This window comes from Strix aluco, chromosome 13 (genome assembly GCF_031877795.1).
Source record: "Strix aluco isolate bStrAlu1 chromosome 13, bStrAlu1.hap1, whole genome shotgun sequence".
Lineage (NCBI taxonomy): Eukaryota > Metazoa > Chordata > Aves > Strigiformes > Strigidae > Strix > Strix aluco.
Genome location: NC_133943.1, coordinates 13579266 through 13596516, shown reverse-complemented (window position 1 = coordinate 13596516; position 17251 = coordinate 13579266). Strand labels below are relative to the sequence as shown.

The 17251-nt window shown below is 35.6% G+C and overlaps 1 protein-coding gene across 6 annotated transcripts in view; it reads left to right on the top strand.

The window, feature by feature from the left end:
- The window catches only part of GABRB2 (gamma-aminobutyric acid type A receptor subunit beta2), a 169931-nt gene extending 159620 nt beyond the window's left edge, over nucleotides 1–10311 (top strand). For 5 of the 6 annotated variants that reach the window (XM_074838522.1, XM_074838521.1, XM_074838523.1 and 2 more), the window contains 2 exons: nucleotides 388–438; nucleotides 4066–10311. In XM_074838522.1, the coding sequence (XP_074694623.1) occupies nucleotides 388–438; nucleotides 4066–4413 (399 nt within the window). In that variant the 3' untranslated portion in view covers nucleotides 4414–10311. The remainder of the gene's footprint in view (nucleotides 1–387; nucleotides 439–4065) is intronic. The other variant, XM_074838524.1, reaches the window with a different exon arrangement.
- Nucleotides 10312–17251: the final 6940 nt, after the last annotated feature.

Genomic DNA, 17251 nt, shown 5'->3' with positions numbered 1-17251 from the left:
TAAAGAGTCTAGTTCTATGGTTGAACAATCTTTCAGCACCAAGAGATCTTTTTAACCTTCTTCCACCTCCTTTTGAAACCACTTTTACACTTACTTTTCCCCCAGAATAATTTTAACAATTGTTTTCATATCATCATATCTTCCTTGGTCAAGTGACCAGTTGGAAAAAATACATTTACATCACAATGTTATGTTACCTCGAGGAGCAGAGCAAGGCAGTAATAGCACCTCTGAAGCCAGAATATACTTTTGTTAATTGTTGGCTTAGAGGTCCCTATATCTTTTAACTAGTTGTCCTGTTATTACCCTAGAGTGCTTTAATTTTAAATGAAAGATAATAGCTGCCTTATCTCTAAGGAAACTGGTCTTGATTTTATTAACTTACAGGACAGAAGAATAATTGGCACATATCATTGTCCAGAAATGTATTCAACAAAGGTATCTTTCATTGTTTTCTAATGTTTTTATCCTCAGAGACTTAAAAATTCAGGTCCTGACCACTTACGGTCATTAAAGATCCCATGGCACTTTTTTATACTGTGGTCATCTCAACACCAAGCATCTGGCCAAATATCAATTTATGTAACTGTTCTGCTTACCTAACATTCCCCACCACCACTCACCCACCCCATAGTTTCAATTGGCTACAGCATTCTCCATTTCCTTGACTAAAATATAGTATATTGTTCTGCACTCTCAGTCACCACATTTTGCCTTAGAGGTGATTGCACTTCACTGGGATGTGAAGTGGTTCTTCTTTCTAATGCTTGTAAAGCGCTTTGGGATCCTTTTGAATGGGCGGTGCTGTGTGCAATAAATGTAATTCATGATCATTCTATCTCAGGCTTCACTTAGTTACAAAAGCATGTTTTATTTAGAGTTGGGCGAACCTACTTGGTGAAAATAACACTCCCAGCTCTCTCTAATCTGACAAGAAGCCTTTTGTCAAAGGTTGAAAAGATAGGTTAATTTATTTCTGAATTTTTGTTGTTGTTGTTGGTTGTTTCTTTTATTTTCACATTTATTTGTACTTCTGGATTGAAACTTAGGGAGTTCTTCAGATTGGGAATTCAAAATACCATGAAAAATGCAGTTCTTGTTATGGTCAATCCAATGTTCCACATGCAGGAGAGTCAAATTAGTGTTTGAGAAGCACCTGAACTTTGCAGTGCTTTCTTGGCTATTCTAACACTTGAAGGTTCGCCCATCACTAATTTTTACTGTATTTTGCATTATTTCTTCTGAAGAATTCTTGGAATATTGAAAAATGCTGTGCTCCAGCTCTGATATCAGTCTGATATATGCAGAAGACACTTTGCCTTAGAAGATAGTTTAGAATATTGCTAAATATTTTTTCTGCCCAGCATCACTAATCTTACTAACTACTGCCAAGATTACCAGATATCTGCAGCAGTTTGCTGTGTTAAGAAATTTACTGAAATGAGAACAGAAGTAACAAAAGAATCCATGCAAAAAGTTAACTGAAGGAGTGATATCATGTCGCTAAAACATGTCTGAATCTAACTCTAGTAGACTAAAAACTTTTCTTGCATTTGTGTTGCATAGAAAGTATACGAGTATGTAAAGAGCACTCAAATTTCTAATATCATTGCAGATCAAAAGGATAAAATGCTTAAAGTAGATTCATTCTAAGAAGATTTAAGATGTGTACAAATCTGTTGGCACTAAAATCTTTCCAAAGATAGTATATTAGAATGCACAAAGTTGAGGTGAAAATAACCCAGGCTCTGTGCTAAGGGGTAAAATTAGCGTTGCATTAGTGGATGTTACGTCAAACTTTCCCCTGATGTCATTGGAACTAAAATGTCTATTCTTTTCTTAAGGCTATGTGAAACTATGGAAAGTGTATTTTCCAAATGGCTTTGCACCCTTCTTGTAAGATACTTCCCCTATTTGTTTTTAGACATTCTTGGGATCAATGAATGCCAAGTGTCCATAATTACTTTTATTTTCAGGATACTGAAAGTCTTATTATTGTCTGAGCTCTTGTAACAAAAATGACAGCAAATTTTGTTCTAACCAAAAAATCACATAAGAATTTTCTAAATAACTGAACTCATTATAAGAAAATGTTTGAAAGCTCTTTTGAGAAGTTTCCAAGATCTATTTGAAATATGCTTCTTTTATAAAATAAGCTCTTTTGCATGTTAGTTTTTGTTTGTATTACAATAGCAGACTACTCTTTTTGCCTTAGTTTTGTCTAATGCAGTTGAGAACTGATTTGATTGCCTTCCTGACTAGAACACAGTGTTTCCTCACCATGCTCAGTATCATGCTACAGAATTCTTAAAGGAATTTTTCTTGAGTTCCAGCTCAACTTTCCCATTTTTTCAGTGCTTCTCAAAAAAGATTGATTTCCCTATCACACTAGAAAATTCAAAGATTTGATATGACTTTGATGGAAAGCAAGCAAAAATAGATGATTTTGGCTACTCACCTTGAGTCATTTAGTCTAAACCTAAAATATAATGAAACTAGAGGGGTGCAAACTCACATAGATTGGAAAAAAAAAAAAAAAAAGAGGGAAATCTGGCATCTCAGCGATGCCAGTTCTTATGCATCGCTTGAACAGATGTAATCACTCAAATGGCAGTGTTTCAGTAGGTCCAAAGTACTTTTGTGAGTATCCGACTTCCCAGTTCATAATGTGCAGTGGATGCTACTAAAAAGCAACTGTTTTCAACCCAGTTCTCTCACCATGCCATGTGAAATAGTACATAAGGGGTTTTTTAATAATGGCAAATACAGTGCTATATTGTGTAGTGCGGTGAGGTACCTGGTGCTGACTGCTGGCTTCTAAATATTGCAGAATACACTAAAGCCATATTATTGTTTAGAAATCCACAAAAGTCACAGTTTGTGCACTTTCATTAATAATCATAGTGTATATTATGTACATGATAAATGAATAATGTGGCTGAGTTATTCTTAAAGGTGCTCTGGGGCAGTTTCATCTCTTATTTGGCCTGGGGTATATCTGCACTACATAGCATCACTAAGTCAGTGTACTTAATTAGCTGCTCATTAGCTATTATTGCTTTTAATTATACTCTGTAATCACGCAATTCAATGTGTATACTTACAGGGAAGGCTGAGGAGAATTAGAACCTCCTACATAACATTATATTTGTTTTCTATAAATGGATTATTTTGAAGTTCTTCTACCGTACTTCGTATCTACTCCAGATTGCCTAGGAGTAGAATTTAGTTCCTCATCTTTGGAATCCTCTTGATTGTTTCTAAGAGGTTTCTTTACAACATTGCATTAATAATTTTTTTCACTGAACTGCCTTTTAAAAAAATATAGTAGCTAAACCTACCCATTGAAACAACTGTTCAATGTACATTTGATGTGATTACACTCTGTATGTTTTTCCTTGCTTGAAATTGCAGATCTCCGCTATTCCAGCATTCAGGTCTCCACAGCATGCACTGTATTTATGAAATTCATTAGCACTGGGGAATGGAGTTTTCACATATGTATTCATTAGACTATATTGGTGCCTTTCCCTAAGTAACCAGCAGTCCTGTTTGGAATATAGAGACTGACAATTTGCATTCTCTTGTGCAGTGCTCTGGGCCTTGTTTTCTAGAGGCAGGAGACCTTGTGAATACCTGAAGTTACAGTCAAAGCAGAAGGTTTCATTTGAAAGAAGAAAACCCAAAACAAAGCAGACCCTTTTCCATTTGATTTCCGTCCAAAACGCCCAAAAAGTTAAATGTTTGCCCCAGATATCCTTCCCAGTGGCAGAATCCCACTTTCAGGAGCTGAGCATGTGATCCATTTACAGGTGTTGCTTCTGCTCACTGAACATGGAGTCTAGGGAAATACCATTTATTCCATTACTATAATGGCCTTATTGCTCCTTGAGTTCACAAATAAATGACAATAAATATAGTCATGGCTATGCTTAAAGTCTTTCAGACAGGCTGCCGTCCAGTGAATTAGTGATGTTAGATCTAGCCCTTGTCAGCATGGCTTCAGTTTGCAACTGATTGGGCTTCCTTTCTCTCCTGTTAAATCTACTTTCTTATTTTTTACAGATGGATCCACACGAAAATATTTTGTTGAGCACACTTGAAATTAAAAATGAGATGGCGGCCTCCGAGGCTGTGATGGGGCTTGGGGACCCTAGAAGCACTATGCTGGCCTATGACACTTCAAGCATCCAGTACCGGAAAGCTGGCTTACCCAGACACAGCTTTGGTCGCAACGCCCTGGAGCGACACGTGGCACAGAAGAAAAGTAGGCTACGGAGACGTGCATCTCAACTGAAAATTACCATTCCTGACTTGACTGATGTAAATGCCATAGATCGATGGTCGCGCATATTCTTCCCTGTTGTTTTTTCCTTCTTCAATATTGTCTATTGGCTTTACTATGTGAACTAAGACACAAAGCCACACAGGAAGCAAGAACTGGATTTCTCTTCAAAGCGGTTGTACAGCCAAAAGTGGGACTTAGAAAAATTCTATTCAGGACAAAAAGTTATTTTAAAACACCTTAGTTGCTGGCCCACTCTATGGTCTGTTTTTATAACATTTTGGTTGTATCTGCTAAATCATAAATATGTTAAGTTGCAGTATTGACATATCCCCTTACCAAAATACAAGTGCATTTTGAGTGTGAAGGCAAATTGGATTTTGACAATCACTTCTGTCTCATTGTCTCTCACTCTCTCTTGTTTTTTTCCTTTTTTTTTTTTTTTTTTTTTAAATGGCCATTTGAGTTCAGTGATACAAATTACAGAGCGGCATTTGAGAAAAAAGTTCTAGTTTCAGCAGCAGTACATACCATTTCCAGGGAAACTGCATACCCAAGACATGCATCTACACTTAAGAGAGTGTACTAAGTTGTTATCATGCTCATGAAACATATACATTTTACCTTTTAAATGTGTAAACTTGAAAACAAGTAGTGCCTATCATCTTTCCAAGATGATGATGGTCAGAGGTTTCCCAACCATATTCAGGTATTTTCTGTTATTTTTTGAAAGAACTAAACCTTTGACTGATAATATTAGGGTTGGGTGTTTGCACAGAAGCTGAAGCAAAAAGCACTAGTTTTGTTGGGATTTTAAAGAGAGAACATATGCTCACAGTCACAGTGACTGTAGTTGTGATCAACAAAGGAATGTAGCAATGGTGTAAAAATGCATCAACTCTGAATGGGTAGATATGCTGCTGTTTTGTGTTGGGGAAAGGAAATCATCTGTCCAAAGTGCCAAACTGGGCTGGACAAATACTAGTTCTCTAGGTGGCTGAAGGAAACCAATGGTGCCCTGCCTTTCTAGGGTAGACAGAACTAGAGAGCAATTATAAAATATAGGGCCAAGGAGTTGGAAGGCTACATATTTGTAAAGTGTGTGTGTGTATGTGTATGGAGATATATATATATATACACACAAATATATATATATATACTGTGCAAATGAATGTTGTCAGTTACAGTACATACCTTAGTCTGAAATACTCATGTGGAATTGCGTGATTTCTTCCAAGTTTGCAGTCTTTCCAGTGTTACGCTTGCCACTTGTTACGCTTAACACCTTACATCCAGTTTGATTGAAGGTATCGTACCTCTTTCAACAGTAAAGATCTGAGCGTATGTCTTTTAGTACAAAACATACTAACGGGGTATTTTCTCAGTCTGGATTAGGCAATACCATTTCACTTTTTATTTTGTTTTCCTAATGCCGTGTTTTAAAGGGAAAAATTTGGTAACCATTACTTTAAGAGTTTAATCACACTCTTGAATGTTTCCTGCTTTAGGGTGATTTCCATTGAAAAACTAGCAAATTTCAGTTTTGCTTTATGAAACTTTTTAAAATAAATGGGTTTTTTTCATTCCATAGAGCTTTACTCTTATAGGCAAAATAAAATAGACAAACAATAGTATTTTACAGGCAAAGTAGAGTTTACCATTTAGTCCATTGTGAAACCTTTTTCTGTAATGAAAAAAATTCTCAAGAGCTATATAAAAAGTATAAATTCCTGATGGCTTTTACTAAATCAGATCCCCAATATTGTTTGACACAAAATATTTCATGAAGCAGAAGCCGCAGCTGTTGTATCTATGCTACCTCTTGTCTGTGTACAAATTTCTGAAAGAAGCTAGAATTCAAGTATGATCCAAATAATAAAGGAATTTTTTCAGGCAGATACTTCTTCCCCCATTTAAGTATTCCTTTGGCAATACTTTAAGATAGTTCTTGAGAATATTTTTCATAAAATATTTTATTTTAATTTTTTGTTCTATCTTTAAAGGAGTAATTTTCTTAGAAGTATCTGTTGGGTTTTTTCCCCCATTTGACAGTGAAATGACGGTGATAGGAGGAAAACAGTTCTGGGAACTAACAGGCCAATTTTATGACTTTGTTTTGAGCATATCAAATGCTTATTTCTGCTTCAAATGGGAGAGAATAGTTTTGAGCCTGAAATGGGATTTGCCAAGGCATACACACCACCTGTTGCTTTCAGGGGAGTTGTGTGTACGTTCACGTACTGCCTCCAGGTTCAGACTCTGCAATATGTAGACACAGGCTTTCATCATGCAATTAACTTCCGAAGTCAAAATGTTGGTTTTTGTTCACATAGTTAGTTTCTGAATGCATTTCATGCATAACGCAATAATCTTTGTAGAGGCATTTGGAATTTCAACTGATAGGTATGAATCATGTTGGAATTTTTTCCCAATTCTAAGAAAACTTTCCCACTTCAAAATTCAGTATTTCTCTTCCAACTCTGTTCTTTAAAAATGGTATTAATTATCATAAATAAAAGCAGTCTTATAGTATTCTTCTGTACAAGCTTTTCTTTCATTTCACAAATTGCTGCCAAGTCCTTTTTTATTCCACAGAAATGTAGTGTGAATACAGAGAGCTCACAGCCCATTTGTGGTTGATACACATCAAATATAAAACCTTACAGAGAATATGTTGACTCTCTGCATCAGTTTACTGCATCAGCTATTATGAAAACCACAGAGATTGAATCCTAGAACTGCACATTAATTTATCTGAAGTTACAGTACAAGCCATAATACTCTCTGATGTCACTATTCAGAGGGTGAAAGAAAATGTTTGGTTTCTGCTCAGGTGTCACTAGGAAAGATAAATTATCTGGGGGAAGGGGCACTTTTGCTTTTACTATGTTCTTCTGGCTATTAATGTGATGTATAAAATTAGTGAAAGAGAAGGATTCTATCATTTTGTACTAAGGCTTAACACTGTGATATAAAAAGATGGGGGTGAGAAAGACTGGCGAGGCACTGTCAAGGGAAAAGTATAACTTGAGCTCAAGGTGAGCGCTTACTCCTCTTCTGAGATACTAGAGTGAAAGTGAGAAATTATGCCAACATACATGAGATGTGGGATTTGCTGTGTGTGCTACCCTCCGGGTAAACTAGAATAATCATTTGCTTTTACTTTAGAATTGACCGAAAATGAATATTCTATATCTTTTTTAATTGTGTTAATTGTTGTTGGTTTCAATAAGCAAAATATCAAAGTTAGTAATTTAGGTAAACCTTGTAATATAATTATAGTTGCACATTTTATTGTTTTATTAGATGTAATAGCCAGCAATTAAGGTGTTTTTCATCTTTGTGAAATTCATGGGCAAATTATGACTATAACATGGCACAGTTTTAATGAAATCTTTGAGATCAATCTGTAAATATGTACTGTACATGACTGCTAGTAAGTATGATACACATTTTCAGAACTGAAAATTCATGCAACATATTTCTGTGTTTGCATAAGGAATGTTATGTTTCTATCCTATCGCAGTTTAATGACTGGGAAGAAAGACTCAAGCAATGACATTGTGACCATTTCTTTTCTCATTCCCAGGGGAGGAAAACAGGAGTCTTAGATAACAGCATGTAGCAGAGTTCTTCAGAGAGTTTTTACATTCTAATAAAAAGGACATAAAATCTGTAAGGTACAAAAGCACAATGCATAGAGAAAATGAGTGGTGGTCTTACACCTGGGGAAAAAATCCTATTTATTTCAGACAAATAAACATTAAAATTAAAGCTCAATTAATTTTCACTATAATTATTAGACTGTGTTCCAATTCTATACTATAACACAGTACTAAACATAAGTGAACGGATGTTAAACATTATCCAACTGTATGTGCATATGGACATATACCTAAATGTCTATATGGACATATGTGTGTATATATACACATACTGAGTATATATATGCACACACATTCATATGTTGGCGTGTTAAAGGAATAAGCTAATAATAGTTTTGTTTCTACCATCAACCAGTGTATGAATATATTTTTGAGAAAAAGTTATTAGTGTATTTAAAAAAAACAACTTACTATACAGGGTAACTGGGCATTTCTATATCAGCAGATCAGTGCTTATAATTCGTATGGAGCATTGCACCGTTCGACATGATGATAGTACTGTACCTCCTAGCATCTGAAATTAGACTAGTCCTCACATTGCTTGCCTATTTCTTCTCTCTCTTTTTATAACAGCGTTGTCCACTAGTAAGTTTTCAAAACCAACAAATTCCTTAGGGAAACAAGAAAAAAAAAGTCAAAAATATTCAATATTTCTAGAAAATAATCTAGGGTGGGATGGCCAGGGTACAATACTATATCAGTAGTGATCATAACATTTTGCTATGTGTACATAGAACATACAGTGTGAGCAACCATAACTTAAGCTGAACGTGTGTAAATATTATCAGATTTCTTAAACATTTTTAACTTCTAATTTGTACTTTATGGTAAGGCAAAAAGCTAATTCTACTTATGGTTTAGGTTAATGTGTCCTAAAATTATGTAAATAATTAAATAAGCTGTAAATGAGCAGTCGATAGATACAGTAATTGTTTAGTGACTTTTTTTTACTAAGTACAATAATTGCAGTGCTCTAGCAGAGTAATTTAAACACCCTTTTGCATAAACAGATTTGGATTCCAGATATAAAAAAAGTACAGAAAGTACTGTGGTGTAAAATAGCCATTGCGGAAATGTTACTGCTAGCACAATCGATCCTTTTGTATGGTTAAAATGTTCAGCCAACAGAAGACAGTAACTTGGCACTCAGTACTCAGATTAGCATAAACAAATAGGGCCTGGTTTTCACTTACAATAAGGCACCTTTATGTTGCTCCAGTGAGTGGAGAGGTGAAGGAATCCAGGGTAAGTGAGAATTCGACTGTTGGTGATTTCATTACAGAAAGCCTGCATATTGCGTCTGTCTGTTTCTGAAATCTGTATCTCTTACGGTATCTAGTAGTAGACTTATATTTTCTTTAAAAAAAAAAAAAAAGGATGTTTGACTGTCGTTAGATAGCGTAGTCCCCCAAAGCCAAAGAATCTTCACCCCAGAAATCGTTTAAAAGGGAAATCTAATAAGTCACTGCTTAACACCAAAGGTAAAGCTTAATAAAATGCACTAGGAACTTTGTCTAAATTTTTAAGAAGCAGATGGAATGTTGATCAAAAATACTGCCCTATTCTACTTTGTAAAAATAGTAATAATTTAAATATCCATTAATATAAAATTGAAATACATCATCTCTACAAGAATATGCAACACTAACATTTCATAAGTATAAAATTATTTTCTTTGTAAGTGCTTTGACAAAAAATGAAACTTAAATGATGAAAAATCTCACCTCTACTTTCATACTAAGGGTTGTATTTTTTTAATGTTTTTCAGACATGAGGTCATCTATTCCAATTTGATAACATTTTGTATGTTTTCACTGTTGCTGTCATTTGACAGATACTCACCAGGCTGTATTGTTCATGGTCTGTCCTGTTACTTTCAGTTGAAGACAAAAAGAACATTTGAAACATGATTAATTCTAACAAGCTGACTATGATTTGACTTATATCACGTTTTTATTTGCATGGGTGTTTAAATGGTTCTGTTAGTACTGTCTTTGCACAGTTCTGATTTCTCTTTTTTTACTTAGTACTATTTACTTCATAATGTAGTAATCATCAGCCTTACTAATGACCTTGTAGCCTTTCTTATATGCACATAATGCACATTTTCCAATGGCTAGAAAATGCAAAATACTAGTGGATATCATTGCATCAGATCTTCATGTCTTTCTCAAAAGGACTGCTAACCTCTGGGATATATGAGGTAGTAAAATGATGATTGTAAATGAGTAGCACATAAGAGATATTTTCTTGAATTTAAAATTATTGCAGCCAGTTTCAGCATGTAAATATATAATAATGTTGGCTAGTGTGTAATTCTTGAACTAAAAAAATATAAATAAAGAAAACCTAAAAGATGTATATGTAATTGTGTTATGTTGGGCAGGCTCTTTTCTCAAAGCTGCAGAAGATTACAGTTCTCATCTCCAGTGAATATCTGTGATTTTGGGTCAGAAAAGGACACCAGAAGTTGGGCCTTGAGGCCCCTGAAGTGTAGGCATATTAAATGCAAAAGGGTAGCTGTAACATGGTGTTAATTTGCCTATGCAGCAGTCAGGGGCAGTTGCGTGTCTGGGGAATATAAGCAATGTACAGTGAGATGCTTAGTGCTAGTCAGTAAGAAATGCTGAGAGGAGGGGAACAGCTGAACATCTCAGAAGTTCAGTAACTCCCTCTCAGAGTCAACTCTTGTGAATCTGTTACTGATGGTAAGTTGCTGGTGTCCTCTTTATAGAAATATGGTAGCAGCTGTTCACGGCGGGATGGTATTTCCTTTTACAGGAAGAGGTCTAAACAGTCTTCAGTATGTCTATGTGGACTTAAGATATGGAAAACCCAGGTTCCATTCCTTCCTCTTCCTACTTAACATCTAACAGGAGAGATTCTGAATGACCAAATTATTGACCCTTTCGGGATGGTGACCTTAGCAGATTTTCCTGTTGGAGTGGTTCGGTTGCACAAAAACCAATTCAAGATTAACAGACGAGGAGGAGAGTGCAGTCAGGCATCGTCATGAGAGGCATCTGTATTGCTGTACTCCATCTGCTGAGTGTTTTGTACAAAACTGTGTTGGCAGTAGCAGGGACCGGAAGCTGAGTTGCTTCTTGTGCTCCCAAGATGTAAAATGTCCACTGATACAGTTCTGTTCTTGCTTCTTTCTATCCTAGTAGATCTTGAACATTAGACTTCAGAAGTGGACTTGTTTGCTCTGATGAGGGAACAGTTCAAGTCTAATAGTTTTTCTTGTTCTATGCCAGCCCAGCTCTAATAAAAGGGAATTCATAGCTGTGTTTCCAAACCTCAAGTGGGGGAGATGACGGGGTATTTATTAGTAGCCTTAGCTGTACATACCTGAAGTTTTTGCCACAACTTGATTCTTTTGATTGATCCAACCAGTGAGAGCAGATGGAGCACCAGAAAAGAGAACAAAGGGCTGTCAGGCAAAAGGTTGTCAAAGGCTCAAACTGCAAAATCCTCATTTTTGTCTAGAAATGCAGACAGCTGTTGGTAATTCCTTTTGAAGTTATCCACCTGGCTACTCTTTGTTCCCAGCCCCACAACAGCACTGTTTTAGTGACTGGTCTGTTCTGTCTCGCTTTTCTGCGGATAAAGAGCACCAGTTCTGCAGAGAAAGAGCAGAGATTGAAGACGGGAAGACCCATGAGTGTTGTGGCGGGTACTAAGGTGAGGCGCTGCTGTTTGCAGGATGCTGGCTCTGTATCAGGAGACATAGAACACAAGAAGTAAAATATTCCAGACTGTTAAGGAAAACTCAAGTATGACTTCATCTCTTCACTGTTTAAAATACATCACATCATCTTCTGAAGCTTCTGAACAGTAGATCCAAGTTCTGAAAAAAGACTAAAATGTCAGCACAGTTACTTTGTTACAAGTATGTGATGTACTGTTGACCCTTATTTTCGGAGATTGTTACAAGCTACAAAGCGAAGTATTTCAACTTTAAAACTGGTTTGTGATTTTAGGGTCTAAAAATATTTATATATACTTATTGGTGAGTGTCATCTCCAAATCAAAATAGAGCAAATTGTCTATCTACCTTTTCATCTGTCTGTATCTATAAATTCATTTAATGTTATCACATCCTAATAGGTGTTATATCAAATCCACTGACACAAAAATAAAACTTAGTGCTGCAGAGTATTTGAATAATTTATTCTCTTTCTTCTATTCTGAGCTTTAACACTTACTTCATGACTTGTGTAACATGGCCTCTCCTTCATTTAATTTACTTGACTGCAAATCAGAAATATTAATATTGATTTCTTACTGGTAAATTGTACTGTTGAATATATCTTGATAATCTAAAATTAACATGTCAGACATTATCTAGTATCACAGTTCAGAACTTATAAAAGGAAAATATTTTAAACAACGAAATTATGCATCTGTCAAATATTGAACAGCTGTGAAAGAATCACATAATGGGAACTGGCTTCGAACACATTGTAACTTTGCATATTAAATAAGTGTAACATTAACAACTAGAACAAGTGTGTTCACTAATGCAAATTCTTTGGTTATCAAAATTAATGACCAGCATGACATTATTAATTCGTAATGCTTCTTTTTCTTGAAGGATATTTGGAGTGACTGATCTATTATGATGTTCGTATGAGTCTAGGCAAGCAATAAATTTAAAAAAAAAATAGAGTTATGTACAGAAATGGGGGTTGGGTATTCAGGTAATGTAAATTGCTTATGTAAATGGAGATATACTTGCCTTGACTGAGATTCTGACCCAGGCAGGTGTTTGTGCGTGGGTGGGTTTGTCATTTTTGGTTTTAATTTCAGGGCAAAACTTTTGAATACATCTTATTCTTGGAACAAAAGTATTTTTTCTCTTTTCTGACAGATTGTCAGAGCTGACATACTGCATTCATTTTGGCACTCTAATGGCTAAGGGCATGCTTCCAGCTGAGACCACTTTTTAAGAACTTTCTCTTTTTTAGAAAGAATATAGCCAAGGAAACAAAATCTTCCTGAAGTTTTGGGTCTTGGAGTCACTTACTTAGGTTCCCTTACAAATGCTTTAAAAACTAAATAATGTAAACTGTGCACACTTTCAGTTTCAGTGCTATTTATTTTTCTAGTGGTACTTGAGTACAGATATGTGTATATCTATGGATCTGTATAGTGACACATACACTTCTAAGCTTGGTTGATATGTCTAAAGACTGATGCTTTCTAAGCCCATGTAAAACTGGTCTGTGTCCTTTGGGATCTCCTTGTTAAATGTTTCCAAAGATCTTTTCTGAAGACTCGGACTGCATCATGTCAGTCTTTAAATCTTCAACTTTTTGTTAAAATTTTATGGCATTGATGTTATGAAGGAACTGCAAAGAGAGATCACAGGCAGACACAGGAATACAATGTCATTCAGGTTACATGGAATGAAGTCCTGTCATATGCTCTTTGACAGTAGCAAAAAAGGCAAGATGTGCAGTGATAAACCCACAGCACAGAAGCTAATTTGGTCATAGAAGGATCAGTTCAATTCCATTATTAAGGATCATATTTCCCTTTCCATGTTACGCAAATAAATTGTTTCTTTAGGTGAGAGAACATTGTCAGAGGAATGTAGATAATAAACAGACCAAAACCTACATGTCAGGACAGCAAGATTTGCAGACAAATTGGGATTGTTTTTGCTGTTCTGCTGTATTTTATGTTATAAAAGATTGAGGCTTTTTTATTGTTGTTGTTAGTCAATGTTCAAAAGATGTCTGAACTAGAAATATGTGCCAAACAGGAAAAAAAAAAAAAAAAATCATTGGAAAGAAAAAGGGGAGGGGAAAAAAAAAAAACAACCAAAACCAGCTTGGGGAAATCCAGCTAATACCCTCCCAAACTCCCAAGCAGCACCAAAGTGTAATCTGCATTGCCTAATTTGTTTTCACCCATTCATAACATACTTTAAAATTAGAAGGGTTTAAGAATGTAGGAAGGACAAATTTCTTCTTCCCCCTTGTGTTTTCTTACACAAGTTTGGAAACTTAGCATGAAGACCTTGGCTAATTCCAGTGAATCATACAAGCCTTAATTGGTTTTGGAAGGGTCTCCAGATCTCTCTAAGGAAGGTTAAGCATTATTTATTTGCCCTCATTACTACCCAAAGTGATGTGATTACTGAACAGGTTTGACATTAAAACTAATTAAGGATGAGAGAAAGAAAAAAAAAAAACTTTTATATGAGATCCAAACAAAAATTTAACAAAAAAAATGGAAAGAACAGGCAGATGAAAAGAAAAGGATGTTTTGTCATTCATGATGTAAGATTTTAAAGTAAATACAAGCTGCTTTTCTGGCATAGCATGTTTCTCTGTCTTTTAACTGCAGCCTAGCCATCCATCACCTGGTTTTCCTGTTTCAGATTGCTTACAGGAAAGTCATATGAGGTACTATCTCCTGGTGTTGATGAAAGGAAAGGATGTCCAGCATACGTCTATACTTCTTCCCCAGGTGTGCATTTTACATCTGACAATGCTTGAAAACAAATACCAAATTCTGCTCCCTTTACTCTGGTGAGCAGCCTCGAGCCCAAAGGATTTCACAAGGTGTTAAGCACCTTGTTGAAAAATAAGCATTTCCATTTACTGCGCACACCCTGAAAAATGTTTGAGTGGTTAAAACAATTGGAGGAGGGGAGGGAAGATCCTTCTCCATTAATAAGTGAGATAACAAGACAAATCTGTTGGGCTGTAAATACAAACATTTTGCCTAGATTTTGCAAGCACTCATGCATATTGCTGAACTGGAAACTACACTGTATGCAAAATCTGTACAGTACTGAGAACAGAGTTGGCTTTGCTTATTTGTGCCAGAATTAAAGTGAATTATTTATTTCTAATTAAATAGAGTGATATAGACATTGGAAAATATAAAAAGTCATTTTGTAATGCCCCTGCACCATTCTTCTTTAGCAGGGAAGAGATGCAGAATGCCTCTTACTAGTTTCTGTGTTTGAGATCCATCTCTGAAAGAGGATGAGAATTGTGTGCCAGTAATTGTCTAACTTAAAAGCACATGGTAAGCGTGTCTTTGTCAGTAATTCATAATGCATAAAATAATAGAGTTTTGATCTTGTTTCATTAACAAAATGTCTAAATTTAACCTTTCCGCATACCTCTTCGTTTTTTGAAGACACAAAATTATTTTCTTTTAGGCAATTTATATCCCCATAAATAATTGGACTGCTCAGTTGTGACTGCATGGACAAAACACAGTGTTCTTTTTACAATAAGATGAGTCTAGTTCTATCAAAATTATGTATGGAATAATATATGCATTGTGGGTATTTACTCATTAAAACGTGGTATTTGTTTTATGTGGATATTTTATACTATTGTAAACTCTTGCAATATATTTGGATTTAAATTTGTATAAAATAATTAAAGAAATTTTTAAAAAAAACAAAATTGTATTTTTCATAGTGCGAAAGGGATGTTTTCATGTTAGTACATTATTTAACACTTGTTTTTTTCAACACTATTTTTATATCCTAGTGGAAATGGTTTTCTTTTCTGGGAGATTTCATTCTTCCTTTCAACTAAAATATTTTTCATTTTTCATGTCAAATGTTGGGGGTTGAGTTAAAAATTTGTTTAATTTTTTTTTCATCAAGATGTCTGGAAAGATAAAATCTAAACGCATCAGCTCAGCAGTCGGCTTACCTCTGAAATACTTAGATTTGGCATGATGAGGAATCAGGATACAGAAAAAGACAAGAATAGCAATGATTTGACATCTTTTTAGACTTTCAAAGTTTGCATGCTTTGATGATCATACTTTTAAAGTTTCTGATTTCTGATTGATTTAGCTGGTATTTCATTTAAAAGCTTAAAATTCATACTTGAGATATGCTGAAGATATAGCTATGAGACCTGGTAAAGTGAGACTACGAGGTTCCTGTGTGGTGATGTCTCTGCAGACTTGGCCTCCTCAACTCTGCTTGCTACATGCAACAGGTAGGATCCATGAATATGCATGTCTGTGAAACAATCAATTGCTTTGCACTATGTTTGTTGCATTCAGGTCAGTTTACTTTGAGGAATTCAATTAAGATTACCATAGTTCTTGCATATTGTGAATTTAGAAGGATGCTTTGGGGTTTCTAAATACATTTGTCAGATAATAAGCCTGCTGTCAGATGGGGATTTGCCTCAGGTTTGCACCATGTGGCATCCCTCTTCTTCTCTCCTTGGAGAGAGAAGTGCCCCGCTGCTGTCCCCAAATGGTTGGGTGTTACGTGACAGAGTGAAGGTAGCAAACTCCCTGTAGTCACACACTGAGGACGTGGCGCTGCCTAGGTCACTGATACCCGCTAACAATTTGCAACAGTATGGTCCTACAAGATTTACTGTGGCCCTTTACCTCTCAACTATTGTTAAATTAGATGTTAAGTATCACATTGATAGTATTGTAATACCTGTGCCTTAATTATATCATTAACTGAAAACATCATGTAACTGGACATCTTTTCTGCTGTTATTTTGAAGGACCAAGTGACAGAACAGGAGAATGTTAAACTTTCTCTTCAGAGGTCCAAGCTAATAACGTCTTTTATAGTTTCTCAGGTCATCAAAGGTCTGTAAGAAGTTAAGGTCTATAAATTAAGTTTATGGGCCTTAAATAACAATTTTTTCATTAATTGTAGAGTGTGTAGATCCCTGCACTGAGTGGATATGCTAAATACACCTGTGTTTTGGAAATGAGCACCTTTAATCTTCTTATCATTTCTCATATTTCTGTGCACGTTGTTAGGTATCAGTCCTCGGTAGCTATGAACAGAGCAAACAGACACCCACAGTCTACCTGCGAGGACTGTGTGAAATAATGAAGTAACAGATATGTCAAAAATAAAGAGTGCCTTTGTAGACAGCTGGTGCCTAATTAATTTGCAGCAAAGCTGAGGAAGACAGTGTCTATGGCCCTGCAGGTATTGCTGGATTTTGTTACTGCACCAATTACGATAAAGCATTGCCAGCACAACAAACAGTAAGGCATTTGCTGTGCACTTGGAGGAAAGGGTTGCTAGTTATTAGTCAACTGAAGAAGTGTACTGTGATCCTTTGTTTTCTTTCTTTTAATTTCTTCCTCTCTGATAGACAAAGAAGGAGGGCTTCCATTTCGGCATTTTTTTTACCAACCAACCAACCTCCCCATTGTTTCTATCTGATCTCAGATAAGTTAGATCTTCAACAGGACATTCCTATAAGACAAATAGACCAACATGCCTTATTTCATTGGAACCAGCTCCTTTTCTGACTGCTACAGTTTATTA